This window comes from Abramis brama, assembly GCF_963993115.1.
Source record: "Abramis brama genome assembly, chromosome: 8".
Lineage (NCBI taxonomy): Eukaryota > Metazoa > Chordata > Actinopteri > Cypriniformes > Leuciscidae > Abramis > Abramis brama.
The window spans coordinates 10,983,664-11,009,950 of NC_139970.1; the positions used below are offsets into that span (position 1 = coordinate 10,983,664).

A 26,287-nucleotide genomic window follows, 5' to 3' on the forward strand; every position below is an offset into this window, starting at 1 on the left:
TGCAGATTTGGCAACAGGTTTAAGTTGGTTATGTGGATTCGCTGCGATGACCAACAGAATGTGACTTCAGTGTGAGCTTTGCTTCATACATCGCTACACTATTGACAATAGAAAATTGACCTTTTTTTGTCTGCAAAATTTCAGCATAATTTTATGCATATTTTCATAATCTAATGCAACACATCATGAAAATCTGACCTTTTTTCATGTTTAAGTGCTATAATCGGGTCCCCAGTGGATCTACCAACCCAGAAAACATGAAAAGTGAATCCCAGTAACTTTGTTTTGGTGAGCCTTTCTCTGCAAAGCATGTCAAAAAATAAACCAATCAGATTTCGCTCCCCTTCTGACGTAGGAAGGGGATCTTATTATAATATTACCTCGTAATCTGCATGTTTACACCCACGGCGCCGCTATTGGTTTTCACTAGCGTCAACAGTGTAACCAGTTATAACGCAATGGCAAAAGTTGGAGCAAAGCATGTAAACTGTTCTGTCGTTGCTGCACAGACGAGCACCGAACACTATTCAGAGTCCCAGACTCAGATGAGGTGGATTCATTTTATTTTCAACGGAAATCTCCCAGAAACAGATGAATCAATGAAACTCCACAACTACATAAATGTATCCACTCACCATTCAGAAATGTCCAGGTGCGTCTGAAAGTTAAACCTCTCCCTGAAATGTAAGATATTTTCTGGCAAACAAACAAACATGCACCCTGAAAAAATTGCATGAAGCCAGCCAATCAGATTGTGAGGAAGTGTCTTGAACTTGGGGAATTTATTTATCTTGATGTAGTTTAGCACTGATATCTGCTTTTGAAACCATTTGAGTGGACAGTATTTTAAAGTCAGCTAATAATGTCATATGTACAGGCTGATAGTGCATGTTGACTTGACCTGTGACTCTCACCTGTAGAAGCTGAAGGCGGTCCTCAGTCATCAGATCCCTCAGGTGACGAACGGTGACGCAGACAAGACCCAGAGCAGCGAGACTCCGCCCCCAGCCCCGCCCCTGGCCGAGGAGCCACGCCCCCAGTGCACTACACAACAGCCTGCCACATCCACTACAGAGACTCCCGTATGTTATATATATAATATTATTATATACTAATATACATAAATTTGATGATAGTTAAAATATTGAATTCAATGTGAGTCGTCAAAATCGTCCACCATATCAGTATCGGCCGATATATGTTATATATCTTTGATGTTATTGTTATCGGCCCGATAAGAAAATGTGGCCGATATATTAAAGCTGATAAATAATGTATTATTTCCTTCATCTGGGACACTTCAGATGCGCAACTGTTCGCCATGATGGTTCTGAACTGCTTGAAATATGATTGGAATCACTTCAAAAAGGAAAATACAGTTCAGTGCAACATGTGCAGTGCAAGTCTGTCATTTAGGCTACATATAATTATAATAAGAACATTATAATTGTGTGCTTGGGACATGGCTTTTAATGGTGAGACTTTTGTTTTTGTAATTAGGCTCTCAAAATGATATAAAAATTTGGATTTAGATTTATCGGCCAATATATCGGTTATCGACTTTCAAATATAAAGAATTATCGGTTATCGTATCGGCCAGAATGTTCATATCAGTGCGTCCCTAAGGACTAGTACACAATTTTTTTTAACGTTTTTTGGTGTTTTTGAAAAAAGTCTTTTGTGTTCACCGAGGCTGCATTTATTTAATCGAAAATGCAGTTATAATAGTAATATTGTGAAATATTTATAATTTATTACACCAGTCTTCACTGTTGCATGATCATCTAATATCATCAGAAATCATTCTAATAAGCTGATTTGGTGCTCAAAAAAAACATTTCTTATTGGCAATGTTGAAAACAGTTGTGCAGCTTTTTTTTGTGTGAAAACTGATACTTTCTGGATTTTTTTTGTAACAATGTAAACGGATTTACTGTCAGTTTTGACCAATTTAAAGCATCCTTGCTGAATAAAAGTATTATTTTCTTATAGCAACATCTTAATGGCTCCAAACCCTTGAACAGAAGTACATGAGTAGTTTTATGAATAAACGTTAACTTTTAACTCATTAATGAAGAAATTGTTGTTCGTTGTTAGTTACATGATACCTAACGCATTAACTACGATTACGAAATTGTACCTTATTTTAAAGTGTTACTAATAACTCCTTTGTCAAACAGCAATAATATATATTTTTTTAAATAATAATAATATTTTGCAAACATCTAATCAAATGCAATGTACATTTTATAGTCTGTAATAATTATGCTAGCACTTTATTTTACAGTCCTGCTCCTCATGTACATACTATGTACTTATTATAGTAATCGCAATAACTGGGTAATAACCCTGAACCTTATCCCTAAACCTTACCTTAACCCATGTAGTCACCTCATATTACCAGTACTTTCTTAGGTAAGTACACGTACGGTAAAATAAAGTGCAACCATAAATATTAATGTATGTTTTCTTTTTTCGTCAACGCTTGACAGGTGCAAGTTTTGATTGAACATATGATTAAAAATACCACTAAAAAGTCCTAATTAATCTGTGTTTGTACGTTTGATTGCCGGCTTGTTTAGGTGTCTCCCGCCCCCCCAGCCCAACACACAACCAGTACCGGTGGGCGACGGCGGAGAACCACCAGCGAAGACCCCGACGAGAAAAGACGCAAGTTTCTGGAACGAAACAGAGCCGCCGCTTCTCGCTGCCGGCAAAAGAGGAAAGTCTGGGTGCAGAGTCTGGAGAAGAAAGCAGAAGACTTGAACAGCGTGAACGGACAGCTACAGGTACACACACACACACACGCCAGACTCTCTTTGAGTGTATTAATGTGTGCGTTTGAGAGCCAGACAAAGATGGTGATGAAGTCATTAATGTAAATTAAGAAGTGTGTTTGCATGACAGCCACGGCGTGATTGTTCGAGTCTCCTGCATCGATATGGCCCTGTCAATAAAGACGTTTCCTCCAGATGTCATCGGCACACAAGCGTGTCGTCTGTTCTGTCGGAGCGTTTGTGAGCTGCCCTGCAACTCTCTCAGGGAAAGCCGTCTCGTTCTCAACCCCCGTTTTGTAGCAGGCAATTAGGATCCGCCACTGACAAGTTCGAAACAGTTCACGTAACCGTTGTCTCTGCTGATAACGGAGAATGTGGCTCGGCGTCGGCACGTTCCAGACAATTTAATGAGATGTGCCACTGTTTATTTGCACGCTGTCTCTTTCATTTGTCCATTTAAACAAAGCGCAATGCGTCCGCGAAGGGGTGGGGGAAGGGCGATTAATTTGTGGCTTATATGAACGAATAGACTAACATGAAACAGATGGAGAGCTGAAGAAGGGTGTTGGGTATGTAACAGAATGTTTGGGACTCTGAAAGCGAGCGTGACAGTATGTTTCATCGGAGAGAAGGTGTTTAATACGAGCACATTTATCAGCGCTGATGGGCTGGTGTAATTGTCCCGTTGGCCCAGCTGATCGGAGCGTAGAGCTCTAATGATGCTCAATTACGTTAACATCATCCTTAACTGGCTTTTTAACGAGGTGTCAGGGTTTCAGACCAGCGCACGGTAACACTCGAGCCAAACATCCCCCCTGTGCTGTCTTTATGGATGCAGCCGGTCTGCGGAAGCATTAAACACTTTAATGGCCTGAGCGGGCCTGATCTTACTGGAAACAGCAGAAGGGACAATTGAGATTCGTCCGATTTTAGACATTTCATGTGATGTTTTCGGTTTAAAAGCAGAGTGGGAGGACCGCACCTGAAGCCATATGTCACTTTAGATGTTCGTGTCATTGAAAGTTCACTGGTGAAATACCTGGAAGCAAAATATTAACAATAACAACTTGCAAAACATGTTCAATTGATGTTGCTTTCTTTGTTTTTCTGACAGCTAGAGACCAAAATATGTTTAGGAATTTCCCTGGCCAGATAAAAGATGGTTTTCCATTTTTTCAGTCTTAAATATATTTTCAATTAAATCTTAACTCGGTGACTAAGTCTCTTATGCTCACCAAGGCTGGATTTATTTACTCAAAAATACAGTAAAAACAGTAAAATTGTGAAATATTATTACAGTTCTAAATAATTGTTTTCTATGTGAATATATATTAAAGTGTAATTTATTACTGTGATCAAAGCTGAATTTTCAGCATCATTAAGTGTCACATGATCCTTCAGAAATCAGTATAATATGATGATTTGATGATGAAGAAATACTCATGATTGTTATCAGTGTTGAAAAACAGTCTGCAGGTCTTAATTCAATTTTTTTTAATAGAAAACTTTTTGTAACATTATGAATATCAATTTCCTTTTTTTTAACGCAAATTTTTATGTTTAGACGATTTCAAGGAAGGTTTATTTTGTGATATGCATTATCCTGCTTGTACATCTACTCACCAAATAAACATTACTTACACTTTTACATTAAAACATTAAAAACACTTATTATATGGAAGGAAACGTACAGATTGACATGAAATTAGCACAGCTATGAAGGAAATAATTTGCCTGAAACAACGTTAAATGTAAGCTATAGCGTCTTTATAATAGATTTGATCACAGAATTGGCCAATCATTCCAGACCGCTAGTCAGTTTACTATTTATATACAGTTAATATGTATTCGCCGTCTCTCAGCCATTGGCCACACCGTCTGTAAATATCAACATGGCAATTGAACACTCATACCGGTCCTCCATCAATGTGCCCGTCTTGTTTTAGCATCAGCGTTGAGAACGGTGTTTCGCAAGTTATTTTCAAGTAAGTAATAATAATAGCTTGCTGTGGTCAAGTGGACTCACTAAATGACTGGATATTGTAGTCTTTTGAGCATTTTGATGTGATGTGGGAAACAGAGAGAGAGAGACAGAGAGAGAGAGAGAGACAGAGAGAGTGACAGAGAGAGAGAGAGACAGAGAGAGAGAGACAGAGAGAGAGAGAGAGACAGAGAGAGTGACAGAGAGAGAGAGAGACAGAGAGAGAGAGACAGAGAGAGAGAGAGAGAGAGAGAGAGAGAGAGAGAGAGAGAGAGAGAGAGGCCTACTTTGTGGTCGTAATGGAAGATGTCAGCTCGTAGTGAGCATCGCCACAGTGTTGGAGCAGCTGTGTTTAAATCTGCTTCTCCTCTGCACACCACGCCAGCACTGCCAAGATAAAACAGATGGAATGAAATAAACTGGCCCGCTTTTAGACCGCTGCATTAAATGAGCAACAGAGAAAGTGTTTAGATCTGTGCTCTCGTGCCCTTCTTTCGCACGCGTTCAGCTCGCTGTAAATCCCGCTTAAAGTCACCTTGGCTGTTAAACAGCCTGTGTTTAGCGCGTGCAGAACAGCACGGCCCCATGGGAGTCCTAACGGCAGACGAGAGTAAATCTCACCAGTGTTTCGCTGACGGAGGGGAGAGCTCTCTCTGTGTTTCTCTCTCCTGGGACTCTGCCATTAACCAGCTATTATTGTGTCCCAAAAAAAGCTTAAATGAAGACGGGCTAATGGTCTTTTTCTGTTGATTCCTCACTATAATCTGCTCATCTTGATAGGTCACATGCTTGTTTCTCTCTGTCCAGAATGAGGTGACTCTTCTGCGTAGTGAGGTGGCCCAGCTGAAGCAGCTCTTACTGGCTCATAAAGACTGTCCCGTGACACTCCTGCAGAAGAAATCAGGATACCACCGTGAGTACCTCATCACGAGCCACAGCAGATTCACACTGACTGACTATCAGTTTGCTTCGTCATCAGACTCACACTGCCTGCTTCGAGATGTAGATTTAACTCTGGATCATAACAGTCATATAATGTGTTTATATTTAGTTTATTTGTATTAGAGACAGCATGAAGTTAACATTGATGGCATGTTTCTGTCCTCTTAACCCTGTAAAGCCTGACATATGACATAATAGTCAACAAATGGAACGTTTTTTGAACCTTCTAAAAATCGTAAAAAATTAATTTTCCGTACAGTATGTGTTTTTAGTATCGCATGTGATTTACATCAGGCTTTTATGGCTAATATATGCGTGACATAGTGAAAAAACACACGTTAGTTTTATTCAGAGGCCTAAACTGAGCTAAATATGCAATTTGGTGCAGTTCCTGATATTTATATTGCCAAAATGTTATATTAAAAAATTCTGATCGCCTATGTAAATCAATAAGATCAAAGTTGAAATGGAACAGTTTTTGTTTTTTTTACCTTCTAACAATCATTAAAAAAAAATCAAAATTTGTTTTGATTTGTATCATATTTGGTACATCAGGATTTTATGGCTCATATAGTATGATATAGTGAAAATATGGAGGAAAAACTTTAGTTTCATTCAGGCCCAAACTATTTACTATTTTTATATATTTATTAGGCCCAAACTGAGCAAAATATGCAATTTGGTGCAGTTCCTGATATTTATATTGCCAAAATGTTATATAAAAAAAATCTGAAAATCAATAAGATCAAAGTTGAAATAGAACAGGTTTTTTTAATATAACATTTTGGCAATATAAATATCAGGAACTGCACCAAATTGCAAATTTGTTTTGTTTAGTATCATATTTGGTACATCAGGATTTTATAGCTCATATAGTATAGTGATATAGTGAGAATATGGAGGAAAAACTTTAGTTTTATTCAGGCCCAAACTACTATTTTTATATATTTTATTAGGCACATACTGAGCAAAATTTGGTGCAGTTGCTGATATTTATATCACCAAAAAAAGCAATATGAAGTTCTGATCGCTTATGTAAATCAATAAGATCATATCAGTCAACTTGCATAAAATGCTTATTAATATCAGTTGTCACTCTTTATCCCCCAATAATGTCTTAGAGAGATGATATATAAATGCTTAGTTTTATGATCAAAGCACTGTAGTTTTAAAACATAATGCAATGCAATACAATGATGATTGAGAGATGAACAAATAAACCTTCCTTAAACTCCTAATGGATACTTCAATTTAACATAATTGTTCTATATCTAAAAAAAAAAAGATGTTTTGATCATTTAGAGGCCTTTGTCAAATTTTTGTATCAAGTATGATACAGTGAAATGACAAAAATCATAGTTTACCAGAGTTGTGAATGTGAACTTGCAGTGTCAATTTTTATTGAGATAAAAGATTGTGTATCACAAAAAAATGGCAAGAAATTATGTCTTTTTATTTTGTTATCCTCACTAGAATCACACACAGACAAACATTTGCAGCACAACCAGTGTCGTCCGATTCACAATTCACATTTGTTTTGGCACTGTTGCCTGCCTTTAGATAGCACAGTGTTTAGATTTGACCGGAAGTAAGCAGAGAGAGGCAGGGCCGCGAGCTGGGATTGGTTGCCTGACTCACTCACTAATGAAAATGCCTGTGTACTGTACATTGTTTGGGTTGGGAAACACATAAGCTGGTTGCTTACTGGCCCAAGTCAAAAGAGTCAATCTCAATCCTGAGATTTCATTCACAAGGACGCAATTCCAGTTGTTAAATTTTGCTCAGGATTCAATAACATGTAATCTCACTGAAAGCCTTTTCTTTCTTTGGAAATGAGTAACATCTCTGGACTGCCAGCTCTGCTTAATGGACTTGTTCTGTGTTTATTGTTTTACAATTTATTTGTTTGTTTTTACTATAACAGATGAGTGTTATTCCTAATGAGTGTTTTTTTATGAAATGTGAAGAGTGGAAAATGAACTAGCCCTGAGTGTGAAATAACACAGATTCATCTCGTCCCATTATTACCACAGAACGCCGAGGACTCATATATAAAAAAAATGATCCCCACTGTACGTAGCGCTGTCCTCTTTAAGATGAGTGATAAAGAGGCATTCAGAAACCGAGGGCTGCTTTTGTTACACGCGCGTCTTTGGCCGTTATGCTTTAATGACACCTTGTGAAATGTGCAGATCTGCGGCTCGTCTGCCATATGCAGCCACTTCATATCAATTAGCTGTTGTCAGAGGGACAGAGGAGCGGATGTGGGAGTGAATGTGTGTACGCTTTTGCCAGAACCCCTTCCGCGGGCTTCAACAGACACTGAAGCTTAGCACTCTGCTAGTGTGGAAGCACTTTTGGTAACACTTTATTTTACACTGTCCTTGTTACATATGTTACATGTAGTTACTGTAGTAATAACTATAAATTATGCATAATTGCATGCAACTAACCCTCAACCAAATCCTAACCCTAAAGTAAGTACATGTAGTTTCTTAATATTACTCAGTACTTAAATATATAATTACACTGTAACAATGACACTTTAAAATAAGTGTAACCCTTTATTTTAAGGTGAATGTGTTACAGTTATACATTTAAGAACTGAGTAATATTAAGAAACTACATGTACTTACTATAGGGTTAGGATGAGTGTTTGGGGTTACACTTTATTTTAAGGTGTCATTGTTACAGTGTAATTATATATTTAAGTACTGAGTAAGGTAACACTATTTTACAGTGTCATTGTTACATGTAATTACTGTAGTAATAGCTATAAATTATGCATAATTACATGCAATTATCCCTAAACCAAACCCTCATCCTAATCCTAACCCTATAGTAAGTACATGTAGTTCATTATTATTACTCAGTACTTAAATGTATAATTACACTGTAACAATGACACCTTAAAATAAAGTGTAACCCTAATATTAAGCAACTACATGTCCTTACTATAGGAATTAGGATTTGGTTGAGGGTTACCTGCATGTAATTATGCATAATTTACTGTTATTACTATGGTAAGTACATGCAACATATGTAACAAGTACACTGTAAAATAAAGTGTTACCAAATAAAGTGTAACCGCATTTTTTTGTACATAACTTCCAACGCTTGGATTTCACACCTTGACTGAAATGTTGTTGGCTTGGTGTGTGTGTGTCTGCGTTTGGCTCAGTTTGTAACCCAGCGCTGACTTGTATTGACAATGATTGCCTCCAAAATGAGTGTATTATAGCGGAGAGTCTGACAGAAGTGCCGTTTCGCAACCGGGATGCGCCGCTGCAGCCGTGCAGTTCATTATGCGACGGCATTGTTAAGCAGCTTGACTGACAGGTCTCATGCATATAATGAGCGGGATGGTTGTCGGGTGAGATTGGGTTGTCTGAAAGCGGGTTCATTTGCAGGCATTGGTAGGTCTTTGCAAGGCAGCGGAGAGCATGGAGATGATCGAAACCATTCCTCAATCCTGTCTGTGCGTCCGAATGCTGTGAGGGGTCATATATTAGTCACCTGTGCAAATGAGGCTCAGAGAAGAGCATCGTTCTGTCTCTGTAAACAACGCTGGTTTGTGCCACATTCATTGCAGGATGGAGAAGCAGCAGATGGTCATCACCTGTCAAAGAACGGTCTTAATATGGTGGAAAAAGTGCAAACGTCAGTGCGCTCACATTCGGTCACCTGAACGCTCTCGTCTTGTTCGATCCAGAGCAGTCTGTTAGGCCTGAAATATATTGATATCGTATCGTATTGTGCCTCATTAGGACAGGTGTAAAGTATGGCCGACGAGATCTCGCTTGGCAAAGCATTTTAAGCAACTACATGTACTTACTATAGGGTTAGGGTAGAATTAGGGTTTGGTTGAGGGTTAGTTGCATGTAATTATGCATGATTTATAGTTTTTACTATAGTAACTGCATGTAACAATGCCACTGTAAAATAAAGTGTTACCAAGCATTTTCATATTGTGATTGCACGCTCCCGTCTCGTTGGATCCATAGCGGGCCTGAAATATATTTGAAAACCGCATTGTGCCTTAGGACTGGTGTAAAGTATGGCCGACGAGATCTCGCTTGGCAAAGCATTTTCATTTGTGATTGCGTACTTAAGTAAAGTATGTTTCTGGCCTTAATCTCTCAGGCTGTGCTGCCCTGGTAGCAGGTGGGGGGAAATTACCCAGGATGCCCTGCAAGCAGGGTAGGCCATGCCTCCGCTTGGCATTGTACAAGCCCATCTGCTCGCGGCGGAGACGATCCGAGAGGAGGTGAGCGGAGAGCGGTCTCAGGAGCGTGTATGATAATATATCACCCCCGTTCCTGCTTAATACCATTAGGAGTGATTACAGATGCCTGAACATGTAAATGAAGAGAGGAGAAAACCCAACTCAGTTTTCTGTGTTCAACCCAGTCTCTCTCTTGAAGCCAACACAGAAGTGACTTAAACTGCACTTCATCGACTGGCCTCTAGAGACAGGCTGCAAAAGAGAGTCAATCCCATAGACCCCCATGTTAAAACGCCCAACTTTACAGCAGAAAAAAACGTGTTTACAGCCTGGTGCAAAAAGTGGTTTTGGTCTATAAAGCTAATTTTGCCCTTCATGACGACTGTGAGGGGGGTGAATTTTTTATAACTCATCCGTTTAAATGATATTAAGCCTTAAAGTTCTGCATAATTAAGGGCGTGGCCACTTGAGTGACAGGTGGATTGGCGCTAATGTCACTACTAGCCGTTTGTCTGCTAGCGTTAGCGTCACGTCACCTCAGCTAATCCGTCTCGCTGCACATTTTCGTTTATCTGGGAGTGACGCGCGGCCAAGATGGCGACGGCGCCTCCGCCACTTTGGGCTTCAAAAATGCTCTTCAGAAACACTACGGGTCACGCACACTACGCCCATATTTCTTTACAGTCAATGCTTCAACTTTGCACCTGATCCGGAGCCCAGTCAATTCAGACGCTTCAGAACCGAACACACAGTCTAATACCTCCCGCATTAATTACCAAGTGCCGTTTCGTGCGGTTCTTGCTTCATTAGCTATATTAATTATCATGGGTAGTCTGCATTTCTTTTTGAGTCGAGTGAGTGAGCGAGCGAGAGAGAGAGAGCGTGAGCGGGCCTTTTTTCATTCCCTTCCTCATCAGGAGCCAATTAATTCAATGCAACTGCAGAACAGCTGGTGGCATTTGGACCGCGCATCTCTGCCGCTCTCCTGTGTGTGTATCATTAAAATCAGGTGCAGTAATTATCTGTCGCTGCAGTAGTTGGCAGGGAAGGAAGGGGATCGAGCGCGAGTCTGGCCACACGCTACAGCCTCTAATATACCCTGATGATGTTGCTTTAAAATGACATTGTAACTTTAATTAAAGGTTACAAAGCAAGCACAGGGATTAATAAAAGACAAAGCATTGGACTGGGAAAGTCTTTAATCGCAATCATGCCAGCAACTCATCCGGTGCGAACGAACTTTAGATGTTTGCTAAGCTTTCTCCCTCTCGGGTTTAGATTGGGCTGTTTAGCGTGGGCAGTTAGTGCCTGATGTTGGACGTCATCACCGCAGCTCGGGAGTGATCAGTCACATGGTAATTACAGGGCAGGCGAGGCTAAGGGAACGATGGCACCATACTGTCAGTGGCCAGCTGAACAACTGCCAGTGCAATCAATAGCGATATCTGTTTAAACTTTGAACACATTTGTTGCTGTCTAGGGTTGTCACAATTTCAGATGTTGTCCTTCTACTGTCCTGCAGAGTTGAGCTCCAGGCCTGATGAAACTCCCCTGTAGCTTTCTAGTAATCCTGGAGATATTGATTCAGGTGTGTTTGATTGGGGTGTGATCTAAACACCGCAGGACCTACTATGTTGGAGTATCAAATAAGATAGTTTCTGCCGCTGGACTATCATATGTGTAGTATTAACATGATTTAAATATAGAATTTTTTTATACATTGTGACACTCCTTTTGCTGACCTTCAGTGCACAGCCAGTGATTGCAATTCACATCGAAAAAGTCAAGTCCTGTGCACATCTACTGTAGGTACAATCAGTTTTATAGCTTTAACACAATGTTGAAGGCTGAAAAAAACTATGCATGCCATGTTATACATTTATTATGACATATATACATATATTTACACTAGCAAACTGGCCTTTTGTGACGCTTTCTGCTACTCTTTTCATGCGGAGGTCAAATCAGCGCATGCTGGTGTTGAGAGGTGTGTTGAAGCCCTTATGTGAATCGTGTGTTTGCACACAGATGGTTGAGAAAATGATTTTTCACTGATGTTTGTAATCTTAGATTCTGTCGGTTGATTTCACATCATTACACTGGGACAGAAATCAGCAGGAACCATCCACTATGTTACGGATGCATTAAACTGATCAGTTTCCGGACAAATATGAAGCAGCACAACTGTTTTCAACATTGATAATAATCATAAATGTTTCTTGAGCATCAAATCATCATATTAGAATGATTTCTGAAGGATCATGTGACTCTGAAGACTGGAGTAATGATGCTGACAATTTGTTGGGGTTACACATTACAAGTAATCAGATTACTTTTTCAAGTAACTAATAAAGTAACACATTATGTTTAAAGTTACAACAAAATATCTCAGGTTACTTTGTTTCCCATGTATTGACTGACAGCTCTCCTGTCCTCATGTTGAGTAAATCAGGAGTAAGTGCAGAGGCGTTGTGTGTTCGCTGTGTGTGAACATGATGATTACTGGAGATCTAGACTAAATGAGAGCATTTACTCTCACTGGCACAAAAACATCCAGTATTCCTCAATGAATAAAAACAGTGAAATGGAAACTCAGAATATTAATAAAACCTGCAATATAATTAAATGTTGAATTACACAAATATACTTAATGTACTTAATCTTACTTTATTAACAATGTCTTTGCTGCTGACCTTCGATTATTCAATTCAACCTTAGGAATAAGCCAAATGACTTTAGATAAACGTCAACGTCACGTTTTTTGTTTTAATGCTGAAGTAAGCAAGTTGAACTTTCTTCTCCTGCATCCTATTCTTCTGTGATCCAGAACAGCTGAAAGGTTTGTGTGAGCGGCGCCCTCTACTGTACAGGCCTGAATTTATTCATTTCTCTTTTGGAGCGAAAAGATTTTTACATTTACTCTTTTTTGTTATTAAAAAACAAACAAGCAAGCCCAGCTTAGATGAGAAAAATTCATGCAAAAGTAACATAACACTTTCCTTTCTATAAAAAGTAACTTAGTTACTTTTTAGAGAGTAATGCAATATTGTAACATTACTTTTAAAAGTAACTTTACCAAACACTGTTAATTACATTTTAAAATATATTCAAATAGAAAAGTTATTTTATGACCGTTTTACTGTATTTTTTCATTTATATATATTATATTTATATATATATATATATATATATATATTTATTTTTTATCTTCTTTATCACGTCTGGTTCATTCATCATACTGGCAGGTCCATCAAGCACTTTGCATTGTGGGACACTTTGCTCTGGTTGTGTAACTGCAAATGTATTTCATCTGGGAATTCTGTGAAACATTTACAATACTGTGCATGGTATATACACACAGCATTATTATTTGTATGATCCCCCCCCACACACACACACACACCCACACACACACACACACACACCCACACACCCACACACACATAAATAGCAAACACTATTCGACAGACAACAAAAAAAAGCTGCAGTGTGTGTGCAAGCGGTTAAAAGCTGCTGCTGCCGGTGTTGTTGAGTCTCCGTCTCTGATGTGATCTGTGTGTCTGTGTCTCAGAGCTGGAGAAGGAGGACAGCGGCGGGGAGATGTCTGTTCCCAGCAGCCCTCAGAACGAGGCCATCCAGCACAGCTCCATCAGCACATCCAACGGCATCAGCTCGTCCACGGCTCTGGGACCCGGACCCGGACCCGGACCCGCTCTGGGCCCGCCGGCAGAACACAGCACAGAGGAGGACGAGGAGGAGGAAGACGAGGAGGAGGAGTCTTCCTCACACGCACAGTCTTCTGGGAGCTGATCAGGCCTCCGATCGCTCCGTCCTGGCAGCCATGTTGAAATGAGCCTCCGTTTTCATTTCAGCTCTTTTCAATCCAGCGCATTTTTACAAAGAGTGAGTACGGAAAGCCCTCGGGAGGCTATGCAGAAACTCAACTGATCGTTTTATGTTTTTTTTTTTTACTTGTGGTGTATTTATTGAGTTAAACGCAGAGTGTTTTGGAAAGATCAAGATTCACGATAGCCCAAATGTGTCCGGGTTCACAGTGGAAGGAAATGGACTTACTGAAGCACTATCAGAGGCGTAAAGTTAGAAGAATTGACCACTTTAATTTCATTTTTACAAAGAGTGAGTGCGGTAGTTGGGAAAGCCCTTGGGAGGCTATGCAGAAAACTGTAATGATTGTTTTTCATTTGTGGTGTATTTATTGAGTTAAACTCAGATTGTGTTGGAAGGATCAAGACGGAATGATTCACGACAGCCCAAATGTGTCCGGATTCATAATCCGCGTTTCCACCGCAGGGACTTTGCGCTGGTACTCGATGCGTTTCCACCGCAGGAATCAGAGTCTAAATGAAGTTCCTGGTCAATATTTCCCCATCCGAAAGTCCCTGCTTGCGAGGAAGTACTTATTCAAAGTTCAGGAACGTTCAGGGGTGGGACTTGGGCGCTGGACATGCTGATTGGTTGAGTTCAAGCCGCATTTTGATTGGTTGACTCCAAAATTTCATCCACCATTTTTAAAAGTCTCAGTGGAGTTTAAAAAATACACAGATGGACCGACGACGAAGTTCAGGCTTTATTAAGCTTAAATTTAGAGGATGAAATCCAGCGGGAACTGAGTAGTGCGCATTGCCTGATCTTCACGGTACTTCAGGCCGCGGTGGAAACGCAGACAGCAAACGTTCCTGAGACTAATTGTTCCAGGTAATTTCGGTGTAAACGCGGCTATAGTGAAAGGAAATGCACTATCAGAGGCGTAAAGCTGGAAGAACTGGCCACTTTAATTTCTTTGCCTTTTATATTTTGCACATACGGAGAGTGGAGTTTTTTTTTCATGCTCATTGTTTTAAGTGCTTGACACAAGCGGTTCCAGCAGATTTGAGCTGTAGCTTTAAATCAAATCTTAAACTGATTGTCCGTCTTCTAGAAATAGTGACGTGTTGTTGTGTGAATGTTTCAGATGTTTTTGGCATGTTAAAGGAAGTCTTTCTGACGTGAACGATTGTTCCCTGGGCAGTGATTGTAGGAGAGCATTCTTCACAATGCAGGTTATTCATTTCTAATTGAAATTACAAGTTTCTTTTGCAATTAAAATTGAATTAGTTACATTTTAGGGGAATTTAGTGACGTAGACTTCGCTGAAAGCTTTCCATGGACTTATTTTGATAAGAAGCTTAATGCTTTTTTATACGATTTTTGGTTTCCGCTTATTTATAAAGGGGCCGACATTGTATTTGTGGTGTCCGACTTTTAGAAACATTGAGAAAAGTCCTTAGTTCATTCACTTAAGTTGTCTTTCTGATTACAGTGTAATTAAGGAAGCATTGTATATGCCATTATGATGAAATCATTGTGTGTCTTGGGATCATGACAAAAAAATAATAATAATGTTTTAAAGATCACCTAAACAAACCTTTAACTAAGGCTTTATTTTCCAACCTGTGTAAATGTTTTAAGCAATTCTGTCTTTTTGACTCGACAACTGAAAATAAACTGGAGCTGCTCTTCAAAAGAAACAATAACGGATATAAAACTCTCTAGTCTTTAAGTTCAACTATTAACTTAAGTTATGCTTAGTGACAATTACTAAGTAAGGAATAGATGAAGTCTTTCATTATTATTATCTCTTTGCGTCCTCTTCTCTCTTTAAAATCTATTGGCTTACTACTGTGTAGTTCTACAAGCATTCTGCTCTGCTTTTAAGTAACTTGATTTTTGTTTATAAGGTGCATTTGTATGACATTTGTTACGTGCTTACATGCATGACTGAATTCTCTAAGAGAATTAGCCCCATGTTTTTCAACCATGTCTCTGTTGGGTTGTTGCAGTTCAACATCTTGTTACTCTTAGATTTTCAGCCAGGAAATGGCAGCTTTACAATGGGGGGGGGGGGGGTTGTTCTTATTTACTGGGTCCACTTTTGAAAAAGGATGTGATAATTATTGTGTTTGCGGTCAACTTGTAACTTGTGAAAGTTATGTATAAATTATAATAAATTCATAAAATGTTGTAATAAATCTTTTATTAGCTCTTTAAAGCCATTTAAAGCCTCAGTCATTATAAAGATTGTCACTGAATGAAACAATGTTTTTTTTTTTTTTTGTATAGTATGTGTGCATGTATGATATTTTGCTTTGTAAACTCTGCCATCTTGTGGAGAAACCTGGAAAATTCAACTCAACATGATATTGTCACAGCATGGCACATTAACAACCAGATATGTTGAAGTAGTTGTTCCACAAAGTGGGAAAAAGGGAATGTCATCCCTGTAATCATGACAATTCCTACACTCTATGGCAGCCTGAGTTCTCATTCTTCAAAATACAGTAAATAAGAAAAGAAAAAAAATATATTAACTGCTCAACAACAGGTATAAAAAGCCCTACTAATGAAACAAACCTACATTAACAACAATGCTGGAAAGATATGCATAGTGCTTGCTATCTGAACGTAACGCGAAGATAAATAAACATTACCAATGTTACAACTTAGCATATTTAAAGTGTACGCACTATCCAAAAAGTACCAAATTGTATAATGGCACGACTCCTTTAAAGAAAAGGATTCATACACAGCAGAGGAGCTGTTATTAAAGGCCCTGTCCCAAATTGCACACTAAATATGCACTTACAGACTTGTGGACAGTGGCCACATTAAAGGGATAGTTCACCCAAAAATGAAAATTCTGTCAGTAATTACTCTCCCTCATGTTGTTCCAACCCTGTAAGACCTTCGTTCATCTTCAGAACACAAATTAAGATATTTTTGATTAAATCTGAGAGCTGGATCACTCCTTCATAGGCTTCTCATGTTATTGTATTCTGCCGGTCCAGAAAAGTTAGTAAAGACATCGTTAAAATAGTCCAAGTGACTACAGTGGCTCAACCTTAAGTTTATCAAGCGACGAAAATACTTTTTGTGCGAAAGACACAAAAATAACGACTTTATTCAACTGTTGATCTTCCTCTGTGTGGCTCTGATGAGTTCACGAGAGACACGACGCATGCGCGAGAACTGAGAAGATGAAGCTCACGATCATTTGATGGGAAAGTGTGAAAGGTAAGCCATTCATTTTGGGGCATTGGTTGGTAAGGCACTTTTACGTTTTCTCGTCGGTTTCTCACGATTCGGACATCCAGGAAATGCACACGTTAGATCCATTTTAAACACTACATCGAGAGCCATCCACGTCGTCATCTCAGTTCTCGCGCGTGTGTCGTGGCTAATATCCAAATAGTTTGGATGTGGATTCAACCCCAGGAACTCAGGTTGTTTTGGGTCAATCCTTCTCTTCTGGCCATAAGGTCCATAAATTGGAAAAAAAAGAAAAAAAGTTTTCACTTTATTTTGATGGTCCCTTTAACACATTCTGATGACTAGAAGTAATGCTGCCCCAACATGTCTACTAACTCTCATTAGAGTATTAGTAGAGTATTAATAGACTGGTAGGGTTAGAATAAGTTCAAAGTTCCTCATAGTCAACAGAATGTATCAATATAAAGTGTTACCCCAAAAAAGAAATCACAACCTTTTGGTCGGTCATTTTTTCACTTTGCTTATGAGCATGCTTCGCCTCTAGGCATCAAGTACACTATACAAATTAACTTCCTTTTTAGCCTTTTGAGTTGCGCAGAATGCTTTGCCTCTATGCATTAGATTGTGCCCTTTAAGTCTTTAAATTCAGTGTACCTGTGGGACGTGCAGTATGCTTCATCCTTGGGTAGTGGGGCCTACCAGTGGCGTAGCCACTCATTTACATGTCCGGCCCCCTCAGATTTCTCTTAAAATAAAATAATAAAAATAAGAAATTGTTGATGTGTTAGTCTAATTGATAGATTGACCAATCAAAATACTGCGCGGTAAAATGCGGCTGTTTTCAAACTTGATTTGACGTGTTGTGCACAACCTACGCTGTCATCTTCGCGTGAGAGTTCTTGCGGTGACAATGGCAGCGTTGTGCAAAGTACAATATTACGCACGAAAAGATGAGCGAGAAGGAGAAAATAAGCCATCTACATCTGAGTTTGCTTCAGCTTACTACAAGACGACAGCGAGTGAAGCCGCTAGGAGACAGAAACGCACATATTTCATCACAGGAGGAATAGCGGTGAGACTTCGACTCAGATCGGCACAATGCGCAATGACTTGTTTGCAATTGATGAACCGCCTTCACAACCAGTGATGACCACATTTCCTGTATAGCCTATATCTGTTGTATATGAAGAGTTTGGTTTCAAAACGTGATAAATCCATTATGATTAATTTGAGTAATAATGTGTTTTCTTTACCAATAGAGTGGACAGATGAAAACCACAATTTTTTTGTTTCAAACTTTCACATAGCATATTTAGGTTATAAATCCAGATTTTGATTTTCAGATATTTATTATAAAAAAGTATTAGTTTCCCCCCAAAATGCAATAAATTCATGACAGTTTTTTTTCCAAAATGCAATTAATCCATTGAATCAATGTAAAAGTTATTTTTCATATTTTAACTGTTGAAAATACACAACAAAGTAAGTTGATCCACATATGAGTCATGACAGCCTCTGAACTTGGTCTACTAATCTTATATAATTTACAGGCACTGGACTAAAAATAGCCGACATTAAATCACCATCGCAGAAATACCTCCTGAACTTTTTTTACGGCGATCAGCTGTAAGATGGCTTGGTCCTGCTCGGTTTTCGTTGACTTTGAGTAAAACAATTGAAAGTTTTTCAAAAGATCCCCTGGGGTCAAAGAGTCAGCGTGACAGAAGTTTGATGCTGTCGTGTGAGAACAAGCAACAGTCGGCATTTTTCCTCCTCCCGCGTGCCTCACCTTAATCTCCTCAAGTAGCCTAAATTATTAGATTTCGATGGCTTACGTTTCTTCCCCACCGCAGAAACCACCACAGGGTCACCATGCAATGCCGTCAAAATTATTATAAAAAAAAAAAAAAAAAAATGTGTGGATCACAAGTAGAAGGAAAACTAGGATGCCGGGTTTATTTAAGCGCCGCCGTTACGGTTTACAAAGCATGGAATGGTGCGCTCACTGCGCTGTGATTAGTTGAGCGTATCACATTCTGCAGAGAAAGGGAAAAGGAAAGGGAGAAAACATGACAGAATAACACGCGGATATCGCATTTTACGTACAATTAAAAATGTGTATGGCAATTCAGTATGGCGATGTGGGTATTAATGTTCCTATAGCATCAACGTCATGACGCAGTGTTCAGTTCCACTCGAAAGGGAACGTCTCAGGTTAGGTATGTAACCCTGTCACTGAGAGGGGAATGAGACACTGCGTCGCTTGGCCATAGATCACGCAATGCCTGAAAACATCCTTCAGGAAATTAGAATCTGGTGACGTGCATCTATGGTCTCACGATGCAAACAGCTATGTCACCTGACCACGCTGTAGACCAATAGAATTGGCGTGTTTTCACACGTCCATCAGACACCAGCTCACACAACATCTCCTTCCCCTCTCAGGGAACCCGGTTACATACATAACCTGAGACGTTATATAGTGTCGTTTATATATGGATAACCACACTATAATTGCTGCAACGTGATTTTTGAACTGAATTATTTAAAGAAACCAATTCAAAAGAGTGATTCTTTGTCAGATCGGACATTTTTTTGTCAGGAGTGATCCTGCTCCCCTTGTGTTTTTCCTGGTATTGTTGTATTAGCAGCCTCGGAGAAGCTCATCCCGCACCTCACTGGGTGTGTTAACTACTGCTCACACATCATATTGTTTTCTCAAGCATGAGCTTCAGCCTGACAAGACTGAGAGGAAATAAGCAGAGTGTGGATGTACTGACCTTTCAGTGTTTCTGGACGAGTGCGTCTACAGTTTGCTGAGAATGCCAGCACTGCCCAGTCACCGTTGTACATGTCAGACCAAATTATTTTAGCTGAGTCACCGGCACCTTTATATTTACCACATTATTGCTTTTAGACTCATTTTAAACTGAATGATTTAAGGACATAAACTGGCAACATACCTGTTAAAAATTGCATTGTGTATTCTAATGGCAGTAATGAGATATAGTTTCTCAACCTTTAGGATGTGATTTCTAATTATTCATTTCTTTTGTAAATTACATAATTATTTAACAACATGTAAATGAAATCTAGCACTATCACAAGGGCTCTTAACATAAAACCAAGCAATTTCCAAAAGATCCAGAATCTTTGGTCAAAAATAACCATTACTTCAGTGTCGTACTACACACACAACACGCCTCACACCCCTTTTTAGTCTTCTCGTACTCAACAGACTCTTTAGGATATTTACTTTTATTCAACGGCAGGAAACGAGAGCCGAACAATAAATGCAGTGTCAGGGGCTCAAGTCCTCTGAGCACAACCACTGGGTGGCTATTGTCTGAACTTCCTGTTAACGTGTGTATAACGCGCACTTCAGTTCAGGGTGACACGGCCATCTGGGAAACATATTGGAGAGTTTGTTTTACTTTAAACCAATGCACGGTTCAAGCCTTAGCAGAGCTTCAAAGGCTTTGCATTGCAGCAGTGATATTATTTTGTTGTATTGTTTGGGGAAAAGAGTACCTAGTATACTATTTTATACAAGTGTTCTGTCAAAATTGTGTCAAATATAAACCAAATAGACATATGAGTTTATTAGTTTTCTACTTTGGCAATGTTTGTGATATGATAATGAAAGACAGGGTGCCACAAAAAATGGCAAGAAAAAGACAGCGTATAACACAAAATATTTTATAATAGGGCAGTGTCAGTGTCAGAATCGCAAACAAATTACTTTTTTAAACAGGTTTTTAAAAGATAGCTGTTTAAAAGAAATGATATCTAGACGATATTCGACAAAAAGTTCTTATGTAGTTATTTAAAAAAAAAAAACATACTATTGAATTTTCGATATGGGTGTGATTTATAGAGTAAAACATTCAAGTATATTTAACACAAGCCTTATTTCACTCATAAATTGAAAACCCCCAATATAAAAACCCATAGGAAAACCCTTGAGGAAACCAGTGGCTAATTACTCTTCCAGGTTATGACTTGACTTCATCCCTGCAAACATCAAGTCTTCAGAAGAGCAAATTCGATTCAACAGCAGTGCTAAACATTCAACAAAATCAGAAGAAGCTAATCCAGACATCATTTGTTCGCCTTTTCGTACTAAATTTAGCAATATGGAATGAAATTATGACTTCATAAGCAATGAATCATCCATCCATTTTCCAAATCCAAACCGCTTGTCCTAGGATGCAGGAATGCTTGAGCCTGTCCCAACACCTTGGGCTGAAGGCAGGGAAACAGCTTGGACGTGTGGCCAGTCCATCACAGGGCTCACACACACACACACACACATCGGCCAATTTAGGGTCTCCAGTTCACCTATCCTGTTCACAATCTTTGGATTGTGGGGGAAACCGGAGCACCCAGAAGAAACCCACGCTGGGTTAAACATGCAAACTCCACCGAAAAGGGAGCCACAATTTGCCGTCATTTTTTCACATTTCAACTTTTCATTGTTAGTTCATTGCATTATCATGTCGTCACAGAGAAGGGGTCTCCATGGTAACGCGCCATGAGGAGGCTGCAGTCCCTGAGGAAGAGCGCGCGCGCGCGCGTGTGTGTGTGGATCTGGTCATGTGGTCTCACAAGATGGCGACTTCAGTGCTGGGATGTGCTGGGATGTGAGGAGTGAATCAGACCTGCAGTAAAACACAGCGCTCATCACAACTGCTGCTCACACACACCCGGTCATCTGTCCTCACACAACACACTCGTTCTCCAGTGCTCGCTGTTCAGTTGCTGTTGGATTCGCTGGGATTTAAAGTTTAGCTCGGCAACGTCGCTTATGCAGGATTCCTAGATTGGACAATTCATCAAAACCCCATCGCCATAAGAATATAATCATATAATCAGATTCGTTCCTTGTGGGATAACTGGATGTGAGGATATAAGGCAGAGTGTGTGTGTTGTTCAAACCTTTGTCCATCTGGATCTCTGACTGCAATGGCCATCCATGTGTTCGGTGAGTCGATCATATTTCACTGCTTTTATTATAGTTTCTATGCCAACAGATCGCAGTGTGTAATGTGTGTGAAAGCAAACACACACATAGATTTGACAGATTTCCCTTTGGGCGTGTGATGATATATTGTATCGTTTTTTCAGTGGAGAGTAACAATAGTCACTGACCATCAGTGTTTTTATCTGCATTATTGTGTGTCACAATGAGATCATGTGGTCAAAATAAGTTTGACTTCACCCTGCAGTTTGTCATTGTTCTGATGTTACTGAAGGAGATCAGGTTATTCTTCTCTTTTGTTTGTCAGTATTTTGCTTTGTTGAAGTAGTCGCAGGATCGTCCTTCATATAGCAACAGGTAAATACCATTGAACCAGGACGGAGAAACACATGTTCTCTGACTCAATCTAAAATATTTTAAGCATAAATTAATACGCAAGATGTTTATGAGCTCATATTAATTATTGGACTATAGAATAAGCGCTTTATACATTTAATCAAAAATAATGTCACAACAGGACCATTTCAAATGAACAAAAGGGGATTCAAATGAATGAAAAACCATATACATTTGAACCTAAAACCTGAATTTGATATTAAGGATATGCCTCAAACACTTGTTGACATTATGGAGAGAAAAAAAATATGTGTGCTCTTATCTTTGGATGAGGAAACATAATTTTTCTATGTAATGCTGAATCATACACGCAGATTATCAGGTCTAGTGTGTGACTGTTAGAAGAAGATAGTGTTAAAGGTTTAGTTCACACAAAAAAAGAAAAGAAGAAAAGAAAATCCCATAATTTACTTGCCCTCAAGTCATCCTAGGTGAATGGGCCATTCTACAGACTTGGTTCAAAGTCAGAGTTGGATTTTTTTTTTGTCTTTTTCCACACATTATTTATGTATGCAAATTGTATAATATCCAAGGTACACATTTCTAGTAATTGTGCAGTTAATTATCACATTGTATTTTCAGAAAGTTTTGGAATATTTTTCCTCTCCCCAAATTTGTCACTACCGAAACACAATAAGAAGGCTTATATTGACCTATTAATATTTTGTTTACATCTACCTTGTAAATATATTTTTTGCTATTTAAAAAAAAAAAAAAGGGTTTCACATGTAAATCAATAACAATTACAATTTTAAGTGTAATTTATAAGATTTGTTGTATTTTGAACCCAATCTTTCTTTGTAAAAGGCATTAAGTTAATCATACTGATTTCAAAGTTAATGATTCATTAGTTTGAATATACATTGAACCAAACACTATAATATCATCTTAGCTGATAATTCAGTATACTTTATTTTAGACAAAACGTGCATGTCGTGTCGGCACATTTTCGGTAGTGACAGTGATGCTTTGGTAGCGACCACATCACATTACAGAATTTAACTCGCATACTAAAACACTACTAAAACATACTAAGATACTAATGATTTGCATAACTGTACAAAAACTTTGTTTATTTCCCCCAAATAAATGATTATGTGTTCCTTTTGTCACTACCAAAACAATGATGGCATGTTTCGGTCAGGACTGTTTCGGTAGTGACAATTTAGATACTTTTGAGCCTATAGTTCAAAGATGATAGCCATCAGCACAAGGTTACCTAGCACAGTTCTGAACAGATGTACACACACAAACTAAATTTTTCGAATATCTCTAAAAAAAAACATGTCACAACCGAAACTTCACCACATGTTTCGGTAGTGACAATTTTAGATACTTTTGAGCCTAGCTCAAAGATGATAGCCAGCACATGGTTACCTAGCACAGTTCTTTTACACACATAAAAACTAAATTTTATGGAATGATACCCAAAAAAGTTTGCTTAATTGCAGAAAAAAGGTGTTTTTTGTAGTGACGTCCCTTAAAGGGATAGTTCACTTTGAAATTAAATTTTGGTATGTTTTAGCTTACCTCAAGGGCATCCAAGATGTAGGTGTCTTTGTTTCCGCAGTAGATTCAATTTTGATATTTTTAGGTCAAACCGTTCTTGTCTGTCAGTCATATAATGCAGGTCTATGGTCACCACCTCAAAGAGCACAGAGTCCAAATTAAAACAATTCCCCATCGTCCAAATTAAACAATTCCCCATCGTAAGCACACATTGATGGCCTGAGACACGCGACATCTAGTGTATATATCTATGCACCAGTCTGCGCACACGTCACACACTAGGAAGCGCCCGCGCCCTCAGATCACTTGGACGTCGCTGTGTACAAAAGGTAAAAACGATATAAATACTGTTCGTTTTCTCACACAAACCGCTCGTTTCGTGTCTCAGGCCATCAATGTGTACTTACGATGGGGAATTGTTTTAATTTGGACTCTGTGCTCTTTGAGGTGGTGACCACAGACCTGCATTATATGACTGACAGACAAGAACGGTTTGACCTAAAAATATCAAAATTGAATCTACTGCGGAAAAAAAGACACCTACATCTTGGATGCTCTTGAGGTAAGCTAAAACATACCAAAATTGTATTTCAAAGTGAACTATCCCTTTAAAGTTACACTCAGATTTTCAGACTTTTGAACACATTTCCCTCAACATGACGGTTCCTATCTATAATGAGAGAGAGGCACACAGGAATATTTCCTGGTCAGAAATGTAGGGGGTGTGGTTAAAATCAGTCTCAGCCAATGGACTGAAACACACACTGTTTCGGTAGTGACATGAAAATGCGGGACACATTTTTTTCAGCTCTACTCCTACATCACTCGTCATGCGTCGGGTCAGAGGTCACTCTTCGGCCGGAACTAGACTCGTGTACGGTCGTAACTGAATGCCATTGATTATAGTTTATAAAGTTAGAAATATTAATATTTTTCTTCCACAAACGCATGGCTTTGCTTCAGAAGGTCTTTATTAACCCCCTGGAGTCGTATGGATTTCTGTTATGATGGATGGATGCACTTTTTTGGGCTTTCAAAATCTCAGGTACCATTCACTCCCATTATAAAGCTTGGAAAAGAGCCAGGATATTTTTTATACTGGCTCTTCCAAATGCTTCAAACCTGGAAGTACCCTTTGTGATGAACATAATAGAATGTTTTTTTTTTTTTTCTATTTTGGATGTTTCTGTGAAAGGAAGAGGAAGCTGTCAGAGGCTCTTTCCTTAGAGAGAGAGTGAGAGTGAGTTGTGGTCTTGTGGAGCGGGGCCAGTGGTGAAGTGAAGGGCCTCTCCTCTCCTCTATTGTTCTTTACACAGGGTTTCCTGCTCGTATTCATTCATCTTATAATGAACACTCGGAAGAAGCATCTACATCTTACTGTCGGCTTATCAGCAAATTCATTCAGAAACGCCACCAAAAATTGTGTCCTGTGCAAAATATCCTGTATTTAAAAAAAGAGAGAAGTAAAAATAAGAAGTCTCTTTTCTGTTCATCACGGCTGCATTTAATTATTTGATGGAAAATACAGTAAAACTGTAATTAGGGGTGGGAGATATTGACAAAAATGAATATCTCGATATTTTTTTCCAATAACTCGAACTCGATATCGATATTCAGACGATATTTTTGCCATCCTTCAAAGAAATGTGTGCAAACTGGCAAAGAAGGTCCAGTTGGTCTTTTGACTTGCTGCATCTGACCTATTATTGTAGCCTAGGCTATAGAAAAAAACAATAAAGGAGCTAACTAAACAGAATCTGAGGTAGCCCCTACTTTTTCCCCTTACAAAAAAAAAAAAAAAACGGAACTAGGCACCTCTTGCAACAGTGATTATTAAATCAAACAACAATATTGTTGATGATAAATTCAAATTAAAACTTTTTATTTTTCAAATCGCTATAAATCCATCCATTTTTTCCCCAAAACGCTATAAATCAATCCTTTTTTTTTTTTTTTTTAAATTGATGGTTTGTCTTTTTTTAAAAGTCTTTTGTTTTTTATTTTTCGTGTTTGCATTTATGAGGAAAAAACACGTGACAGTTCTCCATTATGGACGCGAGTGCTCTGAAAGCGGCACTAAAAGACTTTCAAACTTTCACAGAGACCTCAAAACAGAAAGCACAAAGCCTTTCTTTAAAACGAATTTCGTTTTGTATTAATTGTATCTTAATTTTAATAAATTTTTCATTAACCAATTTCCTGGATTTAATACATAGGAAAAGTAAATATAGGCTAGCTATCACAACATAAGGTGCTTGAACTGGAGATTATATCATCATGAACCGAACCGTAGCCTACTCGCCTCACAGGCCTAAAAAATGTGAAATTTATTTACAGAAAGCTGGTTCTAAACAAAACCATCCAAAACAAAATAAAACTATGTAGCCTAATAAATGTGCATTTCTCCGGTGCGTTCACTAGCCTACTGC

The 26,287-nt window shown here is 38.8% G+C and overlaps 2 protein-coding genes across 4 annotated transcripts in view; both read left to right on the forward strand.

Moving 5' to 3' along the window:
* The window catches only part of atf2 (activating transcription factor 2), a 36,240-nt gene extending 20,300 nt beyond the window's left edge, over window positions 1-15,940 (forward strand). For all 3 annotated transcript variants that reach the window (XM_084122540.1, XM_084122539.1, XM_084122541.1), the window contains 4 exons: window positions 921-1,082; window positions 2,583-2,789; window positions 5,566-5,671; window positions 13,497-15,940. In XM_084122540.1, the coding sequence (XP_083978666.1) occupies window positions 921-1,082; window positions 2,583-2,789; window positions 5,566-5,671; window positions 13,497-13,735 (714 nt within the window). In that variant the 3' untranslated portion in view covers window positions 13,736-15,940. The remainder of the gene's footprint in view (window positions 1-920; window positions 1,083-2,582; window positions 2,790-5,565; window positions 5,672-13,496) is intronic.
* A 5,612-nt stretch (window positions 15,941-21,552) lies between these two features.
* The window catches only part of chn1 (chimerin 1), a 56,832-nt gene continuing 52,097 nt past the window's right edge, over window positions 21,553-26,287 (forward strand). The window contains exon 1 of the mRNA XM_084121601.1: window positions 21,553-21,956. Within this exon, the coding sequence (XP_083977727.1) occupies window positions 21,938-21,956 (19 nt within the window). The 5' untranslated portion in view covers window positions 21,553-21,937. The remainder of the gene's footprint in view (window positions 21,957-26,287) is intronic.